Here is a 15,162-nt window from a genome sequence, read left to right on the forward strand (position 1 = left end):
TGAATCTATGGTCAACTCATCTATGACAAATGAAGCAAGGATATGTAATGGAGAAAAGACAGTCTCTTCAATAAGTGGTGCTGGGAACACTGGACAGCTACATGTAAAAGAAAGAAATTAGAACACTCCATAACACCATACACAAAAATAAACTCAAAATGTATTAAAGACCTAAAAGTAAGACCGGGCACTATAAATCTCTTAGAGGGAAACATAGGCAGAACACTCTATGACATAAATCACAGCAAGATCTTTTTTGACTCACCTCCTACAGTAATGAAAATAAAAACAAAAATAAACAAATGGGATCTAATGAAATTTAAAAGCTTTTCCACAGCAAAGAAAACCATAAACAAGACGAAAAGACGATCCTCAGAATGGGAGAAAATAATTGCATACGAAGCAACTGACATGGGATAAATCTCCAGAATATAAAGACAACTCATGCAGCTCAATATCAAAAAAACAAACAACCCAATCAAACAAGTGGGTGGAAGGCCTAAACAGACATTTCTCCAAAGAAGACATACAGATAGCCAAGAAGCACATGAAAAGGTGCTCAATATCACTAATTATTAGAAAAATGCAGATCAAAACTACAATGAGGTATCACCTCACACCGGTCTGAATGGCCATCATCAAAAAATCTGCAAACAATAAATGCGAGAGAGGGTGTGGAGAAAAGGGAACCCTCTTGCACTGTTGGTGGGAATGTAAATTGATACAGCCACTATGGAGAACAGCACGGAGTTTCCTTGAAAAACTAAAAATAGAACTACCATATGACCCAGCAATCCCACTACTGGGCATATACCCTGATAAGACCATAATTCAAAAAGACACATGCATCCCAATGTTCATTGCAGCACTATTTACAACAGCCAGGACAGGAAGCAACCTAAATGTCCATCAATAGAGGACTGGATAAAGAAGATGTGGTACATATATACAACAGAACATTAGCCATTAAAATTAACGAAATTGGGTCATTTGTATAGACATGGATGGACCTAGAGTCTGTGATACAGAGTGAAGTAAGTCAGTAAGAAAAACAAATATCATATATTAATACATATGTGTGGAATCTAGAAAAATGGTACAGATGAGCCCATTTGAAGGGCAGGAATAGAGATGCAGATGTAGAGGACGGACATGTGGACACGGTGAGGGGGATGAATTGGGAGATTGGCATTGATATATGTGCACTGCCATGTGTAAAATAGATAGTTCATGGGAACCTGATGTATAGCACAGGAGCTCAGTTTGGTGCTCTGTAGTGACCTAGATGGGTGGGATGGGGGTGGGGTGGGAGGGAAGTCCAAAAGGGAGAGGATATGTGTATACATATAGCTGATTCACTTCACTGTAGCAGAAACTAACACAACAGTGTAAAGCAACTATACTAAAATAAAGTAAAATAAAATGGCAATACTAAACCAACCCTGAAAGAAATATTGAAAGGTCTTCCCTAAATAGAAAAGAAGCAAAAATCTATAGGAAAGGGAAAATCACAATAGGAAAGGCAAATATATAAAAGGGTTGAAGATCATTTAAATAAGCCTGTACTTGGATTTAAAAAAATCAAAGAACTGTAAAGGTGATTATAACTACAATTAACAGTAAAAGTATAAGAATGAAGATGTAAATAGGACACCAAAATCACAAAATGTGAGGGAGGGGTGGATAAAAATATAGATCTTTTAGAATGCCTTTGAACTTGTATGACTATCATTTTAAAGCAAATAGATAGGGACTTCCTTGGTGGTTCAGTGGTAAAGAATCCACCTTACGATGCAGGGGATGTGGGTTCGATCCCTGGCCAGGGAACTAAGATCCCACATGTCATGGGGCAACTAATCCTGGGCGCCACAACTACTGAGCTCACGCGCCTCAATGACAGAGGCTGCGTGCCACAAACTACAGAGCCCATGTGCTCTGGAACCCACACACAACTACAGAGCCCACATGCCCTAGAGCCTGTGTGCCACAACTAGAGAAGAGAAAACCCACACACTACAACTAGACAGAAGACCGCGTGCCACAATGAAAGACCCCACATGCCTCAACGAAGATCCTGTGTGCCACAACTAAGACCCAACACAGCCAAAAATAAAAATAAAATAAATTTTTTTAAAAAATAAATTAATTTAAAAAAATAAAGCAAATAGATATAGTTATGGGTCAACATACTTGAACATGGTAACCACAAGTCAAAAACATACAATAGATTCACAAAAACCAAAAAGAAAGTTACTCAAGCATACTTTGAAAGAAAATCATCAACTACAAAAGGAAAAACGAAAAAGAACAAAGAAAAAAATGGTTCTGAAGAACATAGGGGCAGGAGAGGAATAAAGACGCAGGTGTAGAGAATGGACTTGAGGACATGGGGAGGGGGAAGGGTAAGCTGGGACAAAGTGAGAGAGTGGCATGGACTTATATATACTACCAAATGTAAAATAGATAGCTAGTGGGAAGCAGCCGCATAGCACAGGGAGATCAGCTTGGTGCTTTGTGACCACCTAGAGGGGTGGGATAGGGAGGGTGGGAGGGAGACGGAAGAGGGAGGGGATATGGGGATATATTTATACATATAGCTGACTCACTTTGTTATAAAGCAGAAACTAACACACCACTGTAAAGCAATTATACTCCAATAAAGACGTTAAAAAAAAAAACAAAGAAGAACTACAAAAACAACTGGAAAACAGGATTAAAATGTCAATAAGCACATACTTATCAATAATTATTTCAAATGTCAATAGATTAAATGTTCCAATCAAAAGACACACAGTGGCAGACTAGATAAAAAAAACAAAAACCTACAATATACTGCCTACAAGAAACTCACTTCAGGGTAAAAGACACACACGGATTGAAAGTGAAGGGATGGAAAAAGAGATTTCATGCAAATGGAAACAACAAGAAAGCAGGGTCACAATAGACTTTAAAACAATGGCCATAAAGAAAGACAAAGAAGAGCAATATATAATGATATAGGGATCAATACAAGAAGAGGATAGTACACGCATTAACATATATGCACCCAATATAGAAGCACCTAAATACAGAAAGCAAATACTAACAGACATAAAGGAAGAAATTGACAGTAATATAATAATACTAGAAGACTTTAACACCCCACTGATATCAATGGACAGATCATCCAGACAGAAAATCAATAAGGCAACAGAGGTCCTAAATGACACAACAGACCAATTGGGCTTAATTGATATCTACAGGATACTACATCCAAAAAAAAAAAAAAAAAAACCCAGAACACATATTCTTTTCAAGCCCATATGGAACAGTCTCTAGGACAGACCACATACTAGGTCACAAAACAAGCCACAAGTTTAGAGGACAGAAATTATTTCAAGCATCTTTTCGGCCCACAAGAGTACGAAACTAGAAATCAACCACAGAAAGAAAAATGGGAAAAGAATGAACACACGAAAACTAAACAACATGCTACTAAAAACCAATGGGTCAATGATGAACTGAAAGAAGAAATCAGAAATACCTAAAGACAAATAAAAATGAAAACACAGAGCTTCCCTGGTGGCACAGTGATGAAGAATCCGCCTGCCAAGACAGGGGACACGGGTTCCAGCCCTGGTCCAGGAAGATTCCACATGCCACAGAGCAACTAAGCCTGTGCACCACAACTACTGAGCCTGAGCTCTAGAGCCCGCAAGTCACAACTACTGAGCCCACACGTCACAACTACTGAGCCCACACGTCACAACTACTGAAGCCCATGCACCTAGAGCCCGTGCTCCACAACAAGAGAAGCCACTGCAATAAGTAACCCGCACACTGCAATGAAGAGTAGCCCCCACTCGCTGCAACTAGAGAAATCCTGCATGCAGCAACAAAGACCCAACACAGCCAAAAATGAAAATAAATTAAAATAAATAAATTTATTTAAAAAATGAAAACACAACCATATAAAATCTATGAGATGCAGCAAAAGCAATGCTAAGAGGGAATAGCGATATAGGCCTTCCTCAAGAAACAAGAAAAATCTCAAATAAGCAGCCTAACCTACCAGCTAACAGAATTAGAAAAAGAACAAACAAAACCCAAAGTCAGCACAAGGAAGAAAATAATAAAGATCAGAGAGGAAATAAATAAAATAGAGATTAAAAACAATAGGAAAGATCAATAAAACCAAGAGCTGGTTTTTTGAAAAGATAAACTAAATCAGCAAACCTGTATCTAGGCTCACCAAGAAGAAAAGAGAGAGGACCCAAATAAAATAAGAAATGAAAGAGGAGAAATAACTGATACCACAGAAATACAAAAAATCGTAAGAGAATATTATGAACAGTTATATGCCAACAAATTGAACAACGTAGAAGAAATGGACAAGGTTCCAGAAACATACAGCCTGCCAAAACTGAGTCAAAAAGAAACAGATAATTTGAACAGACCAATCACTAGAAGTGAAATAGACTCTGTAATTTAAAAAAACAAACAAACAAAAACCAAAAAATAAACAAACAAAAAAACTCCCTCCAAACAAAAGTCCAGGACCAGACAGCTTCACTGGGATATTCTACCAAACATAACTGTTTCAAAGATTTGAAGAGAAGGGAACACTCCCAAATTCATTCTATGAAGCTACCATTGCCATGATACCAAAACCAAAGACATTACAAAAAAGAAAATTACAGCCAATATCTTTGATGAATATAGATGCAAAAATCCTCCACAAAATATTAGGAAACTGAATCCAACAATACATAAAAAGGATCATACACCACTATCAAGTTGGATTCATTCCAGGGTCACAAGGATGGTTCAACATATGCAAATCAATGTGATATACCACATTAACAAGAGACAAAAATCATATGATCATCTCAATAGACATAGAAAAAGCATTTGACAAAATTCAACATCCATTCATGATAAAAACTCTCATCAAAGTGGATATAGAGGGAACAAATCTCAACATAATAAAAGCCATTTACAATAACCTCAGAGCCAACATAACACTTAACAGTGAAAAGCTGAAAACCTTCCCATTAACTTCAGGAACAAGATAAGGATACCTACTCTCACCACTACTATTCAAAAAAATATTGGAAGTCCTAGCCGCAGCAATCAGACAAGAAATAAAAGGCTTCCAAATTGGAAGGGAAGAAGTAATAAAACTGTCACTATTTGTAGATGACATGACACTCTATATAGAGAACCTTAAAGTCTCCACACAAAAACTATTAGAACTAATAAATGAATTCATCAAGGTAGCAGGATACAAGATTAATATACAGAAATCTGTTGCATGTCTTTACACTAATAACGTAATATTAGAAACAGAAAGTAAAAAAGAAATCCCATTTAATATTGTGTCAAAAAAATACCTAGGAATAAACTTAATCAAGGAAGTAAAAGACCTATACACTGAAAACTATAAAACACTGATAAAGAAAACTGATGGTGATTTAAAGAAATGGAAAGATAACCCATGCTCTTGGATTGGAAGAATGTAATACTGTTAAAATGGCATCATATTACCCAAAGCAATCTAAACTTTAATGCAATCACTATCAAAATACCCATGACATTTTTCACAGAACTAGGACAAATAATCCTAAAATTTATATGGAACCACAAGAGACCCTGAATTGCCAAAGCAATCCTGAAGAAAAAAATAAAGCTGGAGACATAACCCTTCTAGGCTTCAGACTGTTCCACAAAGCTACAGAAATCACAGTAATCAAAGCAGCATGTATTTGGCACAAAAACAGACAAACAGCTCAATGGGACAGAATAGAGAGCCCAGAAATAAACCCACGCACCTACGGCCAGCTAATCTACGTCAAAGGGAGCAATGATAGTCAATGGAGAAAAGACAACCTCTTCAAAAAGTGGTGTTGGAGAGCTGGACAGCTACATGTAAATCCATTAAACTAGAACAGTCCCTCACACCATATACAAAAATAAACTCACAATGGTTTAAAGACCTAAATATAAGACAGGACACCATAAAAATCCTAGAAGAGAACATAGACAAAATCTTCTCTAACGTAATTCATAGTAATCTTTTCTTAGCTCAATCTCCCAAGGCAAAAGAAATAAAAGCAAAAATAAACAAATTGAACCTAGTCAAACTTAAAAGCTCTTGCACAGTAAAGGAAACCATCAACAAAATGAAAAAACAACCCACGTACTGGGAGAAAATAGTTGCAAACAATATGACCAATAACTAGTTAATTGAGGGTGGGATAGGGAGGGTGGGAGGGAGACACAAGAGGGAAGAGATATGGGAACATATGTATATGTATAACTGATTCACTTTGTTATAAAGCAGAAACTAACACACCATTGTAAGCAATTATACTCCAATCAAGATGTTAAAAAAAAGAAGTTAATATACAAAGTATATAAACAGTCCATGCAACTTAATACCAAAAAACAAACAACCTAATCAAAAAGACATACAGATGGCCAAAGTCACATGAAAGGATGCTCCACCTCACTAATTGTTAGAGAAATGCAAATCAAAACTACAGTGAGGTATCACCTCACACCAGTCAAAATGGCTATCACTAAAAGGTCTATAAATAACAAATGCTGGAGAGGGTGTGGAGAAAAGGGAACCCTCCTACACTGTTTGTGGGAATGTAAGTTGGTGCAGCCACTATAGAGGTTCCTTAAAAGACTAAAAACAGAGTTACCATATGATCCAACAATTCCACTCCTGGGCATATGTCTGGAGAAAACTCTAATTCGAAAAGATACACGCACCCCAATGTTCACAGCAGCACTATTTACAATAGTCGAGACATGGAAGCAACCTAATGTTCACTGACAGATGAATGGATAAAGAAGTTGTGGTATGTATGTGTGTGTGTGTGTGTGTGTGTGTGTGTGTGTGTGTGTGTGTAATATTACTCGACCATAAAAAAGAATGAAATAATGCCATTTGCAGCAACACGGATGGGCCTAGAGATTATCATACTAAGTCAAGTAAGTCAGACAGAGAAAGACAAATGCCTTATGATATCACTTATATGTGGGATCCAAAATATGATACAAATGAACTTATTTACAAAACAGAAACAGACTCACAGATGTAGAAAACAAACTTATAGTTACCAAAGGGGAAAGAAGGTGGGAGAGGGATAAATTAGGAGCTTGGGACTAGCAGATACAAACTACTATATATAAAATAGATAAACAACAAGGTCGTAATGTATACCAGCTGGTATACTGAATCACATTGCTGTATACCACACACTAACACAACATTAAAAATCAACTATAATTCAATTAAAATTTTTTAATTAAAAAATAAAAAGTAAAAAAAAATTGAAGTGAATCTCTTGTCTATAGTACTAAAAAAACAATGTGTTATATACATATATACAATGGAATATTACTCAGCCTTAAAAAAATGAAATATTGGGACTTCCCTGGTGGTCCAGTGGTTAAGAATCTGTCTTGCAATGCAGGGGACGCTGGTTCAATCCCTGGTCGGGAAACTAAGATCCCACATGCCGCAGGGCAACTAAACCCACGTGCCGCAACTACAGAGCCCACATGCTCTGGAGCCCACACACCACAACTAGAGAGCCCGCGTGCCGCAAATACTGAGCCCACGCACTCGAGTCCACACACCACAACTAGAGAGAAGCCTGCACACCACAACGAAGAGCCCATGTGCCTCAACGAAGGATCCCACATGCTGCAACTAAGACCCGATGCAGCCAAAAAATAAATAAATATTTTTAAAAATGAAATATTGGCATTTACAGCGACATGGATGAACCTAGAGAATATCACACTTAGTGAAGCAAGTCAGAGAAAGACAAATATTATATGCTATTACCTACATGTGGAATCTAAAAAAATAATGCAAATGAATCTATATACAAAACAGGAAGGACTTCCCTGGTGGTCCAGTGGTTAAGACTTTGCCTTCCAATGCAGGGGGTGCGGGTTCGATCCTTGGTTGGGGAGCTAAGATCCCACATGCCTTGCGGCCAAAAAAAACCAAAACATAAAAAAACAGAATATTGTAACAAATTCAATAAAGACTTTAAAAATGGTCCACATCAAAAAATATTTAAAAAAACAAACAAACAAAAAAAACCAGGAACAGACTCACAGAGAAAACAAACTTATGGTTACCAAAGAGGAGGAGAGAGGAGGGCAAAGTAGGAGTATGGGATTAACAAATACACACTACTGTATGTAAGACAGATAAACAATAAGGATTTACTGTATAGCACAAGGAATTATACTCAATATACTGTAATAACCTATAGTGGTAAATAATCTGAAAATACATATATATAAGTGAATCATCTTGCGGTACACCTGAAACTAATGCAATATTGTATTAGCTATACTTCAATTTTAAAAAAAGAAAGAAAAAAGGCATCTGCCTTTATTTGCTTCATTTTTACCCTTGCTTCATGTACTGAGTGATAATGATGTTATAAAAGTATGACTAGGGCTTCCCTGGTGGCACAGTGGTTGAGAGTCCGCCTGCCGATGCAGGGGACACGGATTCGTGCCCCGGTCCAGGAAGGATCCCACGTGCCGCGGAGCGGCTGGGCCCGTGAGCCATGGCCGCTGAGCCTGCGTGTCCGGAGCCTGTGCTCCGCAAGGGGAGAGGCCACAACAGTGAGAGGCCGGCATACCACAAAAAATAAAAAAGTATGACTAGCATTTATTTTGTTCCAGACCCTATTTGTTTAATCTTTACCACTACCTTTGAAGGTTAGAGATTACTATCTCCATTTTACAGATGAGAAAACTAAAATCTAGAAGATCAAGTGGTTGCCCAAGGTCACACAGCCAATAAGCCTCAGAACTTGGATTCTGACTCAGGTCAGTGTGGGTGGGAGCCTTGCCCTCTCTAGACAAGAGGGTCACACCCCAGAATGGCGCCTCCATTTACAGAGCCTTCACTAAGTGTCAGTACTGGGCCGAGTCCTTGAACCACATTTTTAATTTATTCTTCAAAGCACACTTACAGGGACTTCCCTGGTGGTGCGGTGGTTAAGAATCCGCCTGCCAGTGCAGGGGACACGGGTTCAATCCCTGGTCCGGGAAGATCCCACATGCCGCGGAGCAACAAAACCTGTGCGCTACTGAGCCTGTGCTCTAGAGCTCGTGAACCACAACTACTGAGCCCACGTGCCACAACTACTGAAGCCCACGTGCCTAGAGCCTGTGCTCCGCAACAAGAGAGGCCACCACAACGAGAAGCTCGCACACCACAATGAAGAGTAGTCCCCGCTCGCCACAACTAGAGAAAGCCCGCATGCAGCAATGAAGAGCAAATGCAGCCAAAAATAAATTAATTATTTTAAAAAACCCACACTTACAAGGTGAGCGTAATTATTCCCACTGTACCACAAGAAAACGGAACGTAGAAGTTAAATAACTAGATTAAGGTTACAGAGCTAGTAAGGGCAGAATTGCAATTGGGTCGTTATTGGGTCGGTATTGGGTCGTTACAGAATTAGGGAAAAACCCAAACAACCTTTTTGGGTTTGGCCAACCCAGTAAATTTGGCCCATCAACTTCAAAGCCCACCTCACAGGGTACCTAGCACAGAAAAATGCTCTAGTGAATGGAGAGGTGTGTCCTCCCTGTCCCCCAGCAACAGTGACAAGAAAGTGATATAATATTTATCAGGTAAGAATCTTCTGGGTTACATCCCTAAGTCACAGCCTTTCATAAGCCTGTTATATGTATTTTGAAATAACACATAAAATGAGGGAACTCATAGATACTGAAGGAGAGGCCTGGGTTGGCTGCATTTATTTCTTTTTAGTCTCTGAACCATGGCCAAAAGATTCTCAGGTTTAAAACCAAAACTATTATCTATTTAGTCTTGATTCTAAAGCCAAACTCTCACTGCCAGTCCACTCTATAACCAATTACCTGATTCTTCTTAGAGAAGACCCTTCAAATATCCTGGATTAGATTCTTCAAACTCTTCAAGTTTATCAAATAGACTAAAAACTTGACCAGAGCTAAACGGAAATTAATGCTCAGCATGGTACTGGGCAAAACTGAGTGTTCATGGAATGAGGAAATAAGCCACAAATGAAACACCAAGTTGTCAATGCAATTTATACAACTTTAAAATTTTAACATAATTTCAAACTTACAGAAAAGTCGCAAAAGCAGAAAAAATTCCTACACACCTTTACCCACATTGGCTACTTATTAACACTTTGCCCTCTTTGCTTCATTACCAGTGTGATTTTATAAACATGATAATGCAGAATAAAATGATTTCATAGCAATTATAATGAATCAATGTTTTTTAAGATGGTTCAAACTCAAGTTAAAGGGAACACCACTTTGCTGCCAGGATCACCAAGTACAAATCTAACCACAGCCTTGAACTGGAAAGCTCACTGGATTCAACCAAATCTGAAGCCCATACATAACGATGGGTGACCTATGTCAGGACACCCGGAAGTTTCCAAAGTGACCATGGTGATGTCCATTTCAATACGAGCTTTTTTTCCAAAGAATCACTCCAATGGCCTTTGAAAAAATAAATTATTATTGTTAAAACAATATTTTTTAAAAAACGTTGCAAATGGAAAAAGGACTCCTACCCAAAAAGTAACCGAATGACAAAAATCAACCCCCCAAGTTTTCCGGCAATAGCAACCAATATGGCTACCGCCCAGAACTCTCTTTCTGTTGTGACATTTGAATCTCCGTTTCCTCTGGAAATAACAACAAAGCAGTTTCATTCCGATTATTTGGTATTTCTCAAAGCTAACCACGAGAGCCTACATGACCTCACGACCTTCCACATTTGATTCCACAGATACCGCAATAATCACGTACCTGTGATTCCCTTAAAGGGCTGCACGTGGACAGACCTCCTTTCGGGGCTTGGAGAGGCAGTTGGGTTATAACTGGTTCATGTGGTGCAAAAGCTGTGGGGGAATGGGCTAAAACCACAGTCCTGGTGCGGACTGGACGGCACCTAGGCACAGCTTTGTTGGAGGAGGACATCACCTGAGTACACAGCCTTCCCTGGGAGAATGCACTAGTACAAGCTCTTCACCAAGTGGTTATGCAGACACCTGACAGCAAGCAGACGCGTTTCCTGGCCTCTTCAACTTGTTTCTGGTTGCCTTCAGCTCCTGCCAATACAGCCTGGATTCCCTCAGTAAATATCCGCCAGTGAAGTCACATGAAAAGATCGCTCCAATTCACTCTCATTGGTGGGTTTCCAAGGGTAGAAGAATACAGTCCGTGTCTCCTCAGTCATGAGAAAACCATTGTCACTGAATCTCCCTGGGATGCTTCCTACATCCAACCAAACAAAGGGAGCAACAGCTGAGGTTTTCAGATGAAAAACAAATGTGTCCCCTTGCTGAGAGATGGTGGCCTGAAAGAAAAAGATAAATGAAGTGAAGGACGAGGGCAGAGCTCTCTATTCTATATACAGCGCCTATCAGAACATCGATGTGGCTAACAAGGAGTGCATTTCCTACAACTTTGGTCCTGCAGCTGCTAAAGTCATACATTCCATGCACTGTGTCAGATGCTAAAAACTATGTGGAAATGTATTGAAGGCTGTGGAAAATTACCAAATTGTAATCTCAAACCAGGCGGGGAGGGGGGGAATATGTAGTCTCCAATTATTAAGGAGAATATTTCACACGAATCTCAAGGCTTTGTAGCTTTTACAGCTTTATACCTTTTTCTCAGGGTCTCATCAAGAGAGGCACATTTCTGCACCAGGGCTGGGTGTTTTAAATGACTTTCTCAGAATCTGTGTGGGGCTGGCTGCAGGGCACAGCCATGGGGCTCACCTTCTAGTCTTCTGAGGAGATCCTGCAATCTAGGCAGCAGCCGGCCGGGCATCTCCAAAAGCTCTACCACTAGAGCTCTCCCTCTTTTATTGCATCGTCAGTAAAGTCACATTATTAGCACTTCTTTTTTATTCAGCTCAAATTAATTTGCTTTTCATATTACTCTTGACAGATTTACTAACGTTCATTCTTAGGTAGCTATCACATTGTACTTATTTAGAATTTTTCAAGTATTCGTTTTATTTAATCTGAACCATCTAAATGAAATTATTCATTTTCCTATTCATTTGGATATAAGTCCATCCAACTTTGAAATATTTGAAAAAATCTTCGTAATGTGAATTCTCAGCTTTGTAATCTGACCCTTCACTTTCTTACTTTAATTTTTTTTCCTTCTTTTTTTAAATTCATTTTTATTGGAGTATAGTTGCTTTACATTAGCACTTTTAACATGTGTGAATCCCACACGATATCAGCAAAGGAGAGCACAGTTTAAGTCTTGTCATTCATTAGCCTCTTAGCACAGGCAGAGAGAGAGGCAGAGATGCTTCCTGGAGGCTGGGGGTTTGTGAACCTCTCTCACTGTGAGTACACAGTTGAGTGGGACCTGGTATTCAAGCCGTGCATCTGTCATGAAACATGACTCTTCCACATGCATACATGCCACGCCGTAGGTTTGACATTATAGGTTATGTGTGACATAAAGAATTTCCAAGGGCGATTTTTACTATACATAACTTAGCCTGAGAGAGCATGCAGGGTTCTGAGTTATTAACAAGAAACTCTACTTTGGTAGAAGCAAAAAAGAAACAAAATGTATTAGGTAGCTCTCAGAGGGTCAGAGATGCAGGCTTGAAGTTAGATGTCAAATTCCCAAATCATTCCACCCACCTATTCTGATGAAGACCCTAAAGCAGTTGCAGGCACACAGTTTACATGGCTGGCCCTGGCTGCCACCAAGCCTGCAGGGAAGCCTCAGCTACTCTGTCCCAAGGCCAAGGCCAGAAGGGACACTGGCACCTGCTCACTCTCGTTGTTGCCTTCTTCTGATCGGAAACCTCATCTCTGCATATCTGACTGCAGAGCCCAGAGCTCAAGCTTGTATTCTGGCTTCAGGGACACAGGGAGGAAAACTCAGTCCCCAGCATCCCCCTGAGGATAGTACATCCAAGCGCCTGGCCTACATTAAGCCTACAATAACGTTAACTATCATTACTATTATTATTGCTATTATATCCCTTTAGGATAGGCAAAGTCTCATTGAAATCCAATTGAGGTAGGGCAAAGGAAGAAGTCCTACCTCTCCCCCAGCCCAGTTATCTCAAAGTAATGGAGGCCCAGATGAGGAAAGAAAGATTCTGAAATCCTGTCTAGAGACTGCAGATTTGTCTACTACATAGTTTTGTGCCTTTTTTCTGGAAAGAAGCTATGTAAATGTATGTCATTTCCTTCATATTTGCCCTATATCAGTTGTGACAGATAGATTTCATTATGGGAATATTTCATTATTAATTGGGAAGGAAGCTAAGCTAAGCTATGCTATCTCTATTTCAAGGACTGAGTTTTGATATGATTTCCAAAGCAAATGTAAAAAATCCTCTCACTTAAGTCTTTTCAATGAAATCTAAAACAAACTTAAAATTGATTAAAAATAGAGGATGAAAATATTTTTCTAGAAAGTTTCAATCACTACATGGAGAGGGGGAAAGGGAAGGAAAGGTTTTCAATCAACTAGACAGATTCCAAATTTCCTAGCTACACAATTTTTTTTTTTTTTTTTTTTTTTTTTTTTGGTACACCTGCCTCTCACTTTTTTGGCCTCTCCCGTTGCGGAGCACAGGCTCCAGACGCGCAGGCCCAGCGGCCATGGCTCACGGGCCCAGCTGCTCTGCGGCATGTGGGATCTTCCCAGACCGGGGCACGAACCCGTGTCCCCTGCATCGGCAGGCAGACTCTCAACCACTGCGCCACCAGGGAAGCCCTAGCTACACAATTTTTATAACAACACATCCTATCCTGATCATCTCTTTTTTTCCCTTGGCAGTGATAAAGAGAGTTGGTGACTGAGCAACATGGGAGCAATAAATCAGAGAGTAGAGTGAAAATTTTTTAAATGAATAGACTCTCCTTAAAAATGCAAAATTAAGAGTGCTTCTACCGGCTCCATTGTTTCCTGGCTATGGACTTTATAAACACGTTACTCAGTCCCTCCAAACAGGTTTGCTCACTTGTATATGCAGATGATAATAGTTCACGGTTGATGCAGTAAAGCCCCCAGGACAGACAGAGCCTGGAACCTAAAGGAGGAGCAGTCAGTGGTGATGACTCCTGCTGCCTCACCCTCCACTGCACCAGCCTGACTAGGGAGATGTGATGGGACAGCAGGAGTGGCAGGAACCTTAAGCTTTGACAAATACAAATAATAAAAATTACTTGCTCTTTGCTTCCAGTGGGAAGGGGCCAATCTTCCCCGGGTCCCAGGTAAGCTCAGTACCAAGGAGAAATTTTGCAAAAAAGCAGGACAGTTCCACAAAGCCATGGTGACCCCAGACCACGGGTGCTTACAGTGATATTTGCCTTGTGGAGCCCCTTGGCCTCCTTTGGTGAGGACAGGAAGTGATAGTTGGTTGGGCTCAAGAGCTCCCTGGCAGTTGACAGGTAAAAGGAAACCACACAGCTTTGTCGTGTACAATTTGTACATCCTCTTAATAATTCAGCTACTGGCTTATCATAGAGAAGAGCAGACTCCCCTGCTTTCATCACAAAAGGCTTCGTCGTCTCAGAGCACACGGGCTCCAGGGAACTCCATGTGTGGACTCTCACCTGGGGAGAAACAAGACAGAAAAAAACCAAACATTCTTAGTTACTATTTTTTTTAGAGAATAATAGGAGTAATAATAGATGAAAGTCAGAATAGCAGAACTGGTTAAGAGACTGTGAAACTTGGGTTTAACCATAGCCCCACCAAGTACTTGTCGTGTAACCAAGAAGTTAACTTCTCAAAGTATCCATTTCTTCAAACGTAAAATGAGAATAATAACAGCACTAACTCCACAGGCTGTTGTGAGAATTAGGCAATTTATGGAAGGCACAGGACCTGGCGTGTTATGGTTAATTCATAGACTTGACTTGTTCTCAATGTCCTCCTAACTGTAGCCACCCAAGACTTCTTTGAGTTTCTATCCTTTCTTTTACCTAAAATTGTTTTAAATACAAGTTCATTTTTCCACATATATATTCTGAATAATTTTACTGATTTCCACTTTAACATACTGTCTTAAATGAGTTCTTTTGGTAAAGTCTAGCCTATTTCCAGCTTCTCATGATTATAAATAACCTTAGATTT

At 39.6% G+C, this 15,162-nt stretch overlaps 1 protein-coding gene across 5 annotated transcripts in view; it reads right to left on the reverse strand.

Moving 5' to 3' along the window:
* Positions 1 to 10,089: 10,089 nt before the first annotated feature.
* The window catches only part of MANBA (mannosidase beta), a 112,074-nt gene continuing 107,001 nt past the window's right edge, over positions 10,090 to 15,162 (reverse strand). For 4 of the 5 annotated variants that reach the window (XM_027117019.1, XM_027117020.1, XM_027117021.1 and 1 more), the window contains 2 exons: positions 14,382 to 14,639; positions 10,924 to 11,389 (listed from right to left, as the gene is read on the reverse strand). In XM_027117019.1, coding sequence (XP_026972820.1) covers positions 11,165 to 11,389; positions 14,382 to 14,639 — 483 coding nt within the window. In that variant the 3' untranslated portion in view covers positions 10,924 to 11,164. Of the gene's footprint in view, positions 11,390 to 14,381; positions 14,640 to 15,162 lie in introns of all 5 variants that reach the window. The other variant, XM_027117018.1, reaches the window with a different exon arrangement.

Source organism: Aethalodelphis obliquidens, unplaced genomic scaffold (assembly GCF_003676395.1).
Source record: "Aethalodelphis obliquidens isolate GAN/ISIS:26980383/991018 unplaced genomic scaffold, ASM367639v1 scaffold17, whole genome shotgun sequence".
NCBI lineage: Eukaryota > Metazoa > Chordata > Mammalia > Artiodactyla > Delphinidae > Aethalodelphis > Aethalodelphis obliquidens.